The 5,474-nt window shown below is 58.9% G+C and overlaps 1 protein-coding gene across 1 annotated transcript; it reads right to left on the bottom strand.

The window, feature by feature from the left end:
* Nucleotides 1-1,911: 1,911 nt before the first annotated feature.
* Nucleotides 1,912-4,763, bottom strand: SLC35D3 (solute carrier family 35 member D3). The gene is made up of 2 exons (XM_072857924.1): nucleotides 4,328-4,763; nucleotides 1,912-3,065 (listed from the first exon to the last, which is right to left on the bottom strand). Exons 1-2 carry the CDS (start codon nucleotides 4,761-4,763, stop codon nucleotides 2,236-2,238), a joined length of 1,266 nt encoding a protein of 421 aa, XP_072714025.1. The 3' UTR covers nucleotides 1,912-2,235.
* Nucleotides 4,764-5,474: the final 711 nt, after the last annotated feature.

The following is a 5,474-nucleotide window of genomic DNA, read 5'->3' as shown; positions in this document are numbered from 1 at the left end:
ATCGTAATGAGTTCAGTAATACAGCAACTATGTCATAGGCACAAACTTCTTCAGTCTAGGGCGCATTTGAAAAACTAACAAAAACTCTATTATATTAGCCTATAAACAATAAATAGTGCTTCTATTGAAAAAGATGCCATGTGGTGCTTGAACAGAAAGTAAACGTATTTTGGCATAGAGCCAGTATCTCCCAACTCTTAAACACAAGCTATACATAATGTTTGATGTACAGATCTCCATGCCCCGTCCCCCAGCTCAGCAGCTACAGGCTTTTAGCCTGAATGTCTTTATAGCAATCTCTTTCAAAATTCATGGGTGATGCCAGGCCACCCAACTTCTGCACTCACTCAAAAAACATACTGTCGCACCCCATGTTTCTGCCTGCATTTATTGACAAGAATCTAAAGCTCCCCCAGAGATCAGTTTTGCAAACATTCCCTGCTGGGTAAATTGCTCATTTCGGATTTCAGTGCTGAACGCGCTGCGAGGGTAATGCTGCCTGCTTGGATTGAGAAGGCATTGGGCTAGGCACTCATTAATTAGGGCTGTGGGAATAACTGATTTTCAGTTCAGTGGCTTAATAAATAATAATAACAACAACAACAACAACAACAACAACAACAACAAACTTGGTTCATTTATTCAGGAGATGATAACAACTTGTTTCAGCCTGTGGTCAAGATGGCCCGATGGCTGGGGCACCCTTTGGGGATGAGGAAGACTCAGAGTCAGATCTCTTCCCTGCCTAGTTCTGAGCAAAGGTTTGACCCAAGGACGCCCGCCTCCCAAAAGGGTATCCCCAGGCTAAGAAATACTCAAATGCTTGTTTCCCCAGTCTTTCCCGTTAAATGCATGTGGTACAAAATATGAGCATGTTCAGTAGAGCCCCGCTGGAGCAGCTGCTACCCGCTTCCCACAGGAGCCCTGGAACGGCCAGGGAGGAGAAGCAGCTCTGCCCCTGGCAGCCCGCGGGGACAGTCTGGGCACAGGGGAGCAGCTTCCACCAAAGCCACGGATGTCTCGGTGCTGAGCACACCGAGCATCCCGGCCTGCGAGCGCTCGGCCGTGTGATCTGCTGGAGCACGCTGCGGCTGCCTGCCCGCCCGCGCTTTCTTCCACTGGACACCACAGCGCGGGGACGGCGAGGGCTGATATGCACAAAGCCATGTCCCAACACGCGGCCAGGATACAGCAAAACTGTCCTGCAAAAGCACTCCTGGAAACCCCGGCAGAGGTGGTGTCCCCAGTTCTATCAGCCTGTACTTCTGAGAGAGGGAGATGGAGAGGACACCTAGGTTCCAGGCCAGGCTCTGATTCACCCAACTTTAGGGCACAAGGAGGGGATAACACAAGGCACACACTGTCTCCCTATTTTTTTTATAGCCCTCTCAAATCAAATCAATACACTCCAACATTTCCAATCCCTTTTATTTGGGTCAAACTAATATTCCCAATGCTACATGTAGTTAAAGCTCATAGAAAAACATCCTTCCTTTGCTGACCACAGCTTCTCAAAAGTTCAGATCTGGTTCTGCTCTCATGTACACCACTGCAAGACAAAAGTGTTTCTACTGAAGACAAAAACCACCTAATGCAAACCAGGTCCAAGGCCCAGCCTGGCCACAGAATCAGGGAGAGTTTCAATTCTTCAGTTAAGAGGGTGATTTTACACCAACATATTTGAAGTGGCACAACCTCTAGCTCTGTTGCAATCGTATTGACACAGAGGAGCACATCAAAGTACAGTTAATAGGAGCTTACATATTGCAGGAATATATTTATATTGAGTACCTATAATTGGATGGATACAGATACGGAAGCGCATCGACAGAGCCTCTGAATGGTGTTAAAATCACAGGGCTCCACACACAAGCTAAGCTACAGGCCACCACCATGTCACTGGCACTGCCGACTAACTTAATGGTACTGGTGTCCCCCATGGCCTAGGCTGCTGGGCAAGCGCCCCGTGACTTGCCGTTACCCAACTCTCTCGGCATCCACAGCAGAGGACTCGGCACCTTTAGCTGTGGTGGGTCTAAACCGATGTACTGAAAGCAGCTGAAAGCAAGCCCAAAGCATGAGCAAACTCTGACCTTTTGCTTTTTGACAATGAGGTAAAGTCATCCTACATGATTTGGATTTGTCAGCATTGATGTGGAAATGTATGCTCTGCCCTTCCCCCTGTACGGAGAACCAGGCGTCTGTCCTCAAGCAATAGGTTTTCAAGCCTGCTTTTTAAGGGCTTGGTAGCTCTTCATTTTCTATCAAATAATCCTTCTTCATATAATTAGCACCCCTCACCAACCTCCATACTCCAAGATAGGCATCCTTCAGCGAGCTCCTGTTCACTTCTTGTGTGCCGGTGGCTTTTCCCTGGACCACCGGTCCCTTGACAGGCTTCTCAGTGCTGCCCTTCTCTTCCTCTCCGCTCTGGCTGTCCCCCGTGGCTGATCCTTCCACTGCTGCTTCCTCAGCCCCCTTCTCCTGGGAAATCGCCTCCATCGCAAACAGTGCTTGGTCTCCAGCCTGCCTTTTCCCTTCCTCTTCTCTAGCTTCTTTCTCCAGGTCCTCGTAATTGCTCTGCCGTCTGGTCTCAATGTACTTGGCCACGCAGTAAATGACAGACCCCAAGGTGTTGACCACAACGCCTGCTATAAATAACTTTGTGGGCTCCACATCATTGAATGCCACCATGCCCACCGTGATGGTCGCTATGCTCTTCACCACCCCTACGAAGCTGGTGGTCACAGCCGAGTTAATGTAAGTGCAGTGAAGGGTGGTGAAGTTCATGGCACAGCTAATCAGGACGCAAGCGATAAAGATGCATACCATGGCAGGGTCCTTCCACCCCGGGAATGACCAGACGTTGATGGAATCCATGCTGGCAAAGGAGCAGATGATGAGAAAAGGGGTGGCCGAAACAGCGATGGCGTACTGAGCTGTCAGGGGTCCGTATTCGCTATCTACGCTGGTCTTCTGAATGAGCACCAGGTAGGCAGCGTGTATCAGCACGGCCAGCACGCCTGTCACATAGCCCATAGCATCCCCGGTCAGGTCACCAGCTCCTGTCGGGAGAGTCACAGAAAGAAACAAGCATGGTTTTTGCATGTGAGACAGAAAGAGAGCACCGTTTTGGGCTGGGGGGATATTTAGGAAATAGGCACCAGTGCCCTTTCCGTAACTCCTAAGATTTGTCATGCTTTTCCCAAGGCTGGACACACTTACCTCCCAACAGATGTATCTGGTTTGTGTGTGTGTGTGCTGCAAACCTATTGAATGTCATCCCCTCTCCCCCTAAATCCCGCAGCCAAAGTCAGATTGCATTCTCCCTTTTGTGAAGACACTACAGGAAATTTGCAGCTGAAATTGCACATACGCACAGCAACGCTGGGCATCCTCTTGCCAGCGTGGGCACATGTCAGCTCCAGCTGGCCGGGCTGCCTGCCCTCCAGCCCCCTGGCCCTCCTTCTGCCCTCCTGCTCCCCCCAGCAAGGCCAAGCTGTGTGGGGCCCTCACAGCGAGAGCCTCCCTGCTGAGCCCCCAGTCAGGCTTCTTTGCAGATTAAGCTCCTCGCCATGTATGTATGCTCTGTTCCCTGGGGCAGCCCCCAACCCGGGAGTGTTGCCGGGCCACACAGAGCCAGCTTTGCCTCCCACCCCACCTATGCCTGGGCTGGAAATCAACACAGGTAGGGCCCCCGGCCCCTCAGGGTTGCACCTGACCCCAAAGGTTGCACCTACCCCTGTAAGATTGCACTTACCCCAGTAGGGCTGCAGTTGCCCCCGTGGGGTTGCAGTTACCCCAGAAGATTACATCTACCCCTGTGAGGTTGCGCCCACCCCCCATAAGACCACACTTCCCTCCGTAGGGTTGCACCTTCCCCAACAGGATTGCAGTAAGGTTGCACCTACTCCCACGGGTTTACGCCGGCCCTTATAGGGCCGCACCGACCCCCATAAGGACGCACCTATCTCCGCAGGGCTGCACCGAGCCCTGTAAGATTGTACCTGTCACAGCGGGGCTGCATCCACCCCGCAAGGTCGCGCCTGCCCCCGTACGGTTGCGCCTGCCACGGTGGGGCTGCCGCTGCCCCCCCGGGGTTGCACGCCCCGCCGTATCCTCGCACCTTTCCCCCCGGGCTGCCGCTGCTCGCCCCGTCCCGCCCCGAAGCCCAGCCGGAGCGGCGGCGGCTCCCGGTGCAGAGGCGGCGCCGCCGTCGGGGCGCCCCGCGGCGCGGCCGCCCGCCCCGTCCCGCCCCGTCCCGTCCCGTCCCGTCCCGTCTCTCCGGTGCGGTCGCGGTCGCGGTCGCGGTCGCGGTCGCACTCACCGGCCAGCGCGGCGCCGCAGGTGGTGATGAGGACGGCGACGAGGACGCCGGGCGAGGGCATGCCGTCGCGGAGCACCAGGGCGCCGGTGAGGAGGGTGACGAGGGGCAGGCAGCGCTTGAAGACGACGTACATGGGGAGGCTGAGGCCGCGCAGCGACCAGAGGGTGAGGGTGGACTGGAGCGTGGCCAGGGCGGCCACGGCGGCGAAGGGGCGCGCCAGGCGGGGCCCGAAGGGCGGCAGCGCCGCCAGCCCCCGCCGCCGCAGCGCCTCCAGCCCCAGCGCCGCCGCCGCGCTGCTGAGGCACTGCAGCAGCGTCAGGAAGGCGAAGTGGTAGCGGGCCAGCAGGAACTTCAGCAGGATGTTCAGCGAGCCCGAGCACAGCCCGTGCGCCACCGCCACCGCGACGCCCCGCGCCCGGCCCCGCCACCGGCCCATCCTCCCCGCGCACGGCCCCGCCGCCGGGGCCCGCGGCACTGCCGCCCGCCCGGCCACCCGCCGCGGCGGCGGCGGCGGCGGCGGGGGGGGGGGGGCACGGGGACGGGCGGAGGCAGGGGGCGGGCGCAGGCAGGACGCGCTCCCGGCAGGGCGGCCGCCGCCCCCGACGTGTCCCCCCCGCGCCGCCCCCGACGTGTCCCCCCTCCTCCCTGCGCCCCTCCGCCTGTCACCTCCCCGCCGCCGTCCCCGGGGGGTGCCCCCGCCATCCCCAACGTGTCTCTGCCGCCGCTTTCGGTGTCGCCCCCGAGCCCGCCACCCCGGTGTCCCCCAGCGTCGCCCCGCGGTGTCCCCCGGAGCACGCCCCGGCTCAGCGGGGGTGGCAGCCCCCTCCCGCCGCCCGCAAGCCCTCCCGGACCCGGCGGGGCGCAGGAGGGGCGGGCGGTGGCAGCGCGCACCGCTGCGCGTTCGGCCAGGGGGGTAAACGCGGCATCGCGGCGGAGCGCGACCGGCCCGAAAACAACGTGGGAGACCCGTAGGAAACCCCACGTCTCCCGGAGCGGGGAGGTCAGTGCAAGCCCCCCCACGCGTGCACAAGCACGGCGGTACCGCCGTTCTCTCCCCAAAAGCGTACGTCCTCCCAGGAGAAAGCCCCCCCGGCTACCGGCGGCATCCCGCCTGCAGCCCCCCCGCCTCCCCCCGCTGGGGTCCCGG

This window comes from Ciconia boyciana, chromosome 3 (genome assembly GCF_034638445.1).
Source record: "Ciconia boyciana chromosome 3, ASM3463844v1, whole genome shotgun sequence".
Lineage (NCBI taxonomy): Eukaryota > Metazoa > Chordata > Aves > Ciconiiformes > Ciconiidae > Ciconia > Ciconia boyciana.
This window is presented reverse-complemented; position numbering and strand designations above follow the sequence as displayed.

Coding starts and splice junctions, on each gene's coding strand:
- SLC35D3 (XM_072857924.1), bottom strand. CDS start 4,763: ATGGGCCGGTGGCGGGGCCGGGCGCGGGGCGTCGCGGTGGCGGTGGCG. Junction 3,066..4,327: donor CTGCGGCGCCGCGCTGGCCG/GTGAGTGCGACC, acceptor CTCTCCCGACAG/GAGCTGGTGACCTGACCGGG.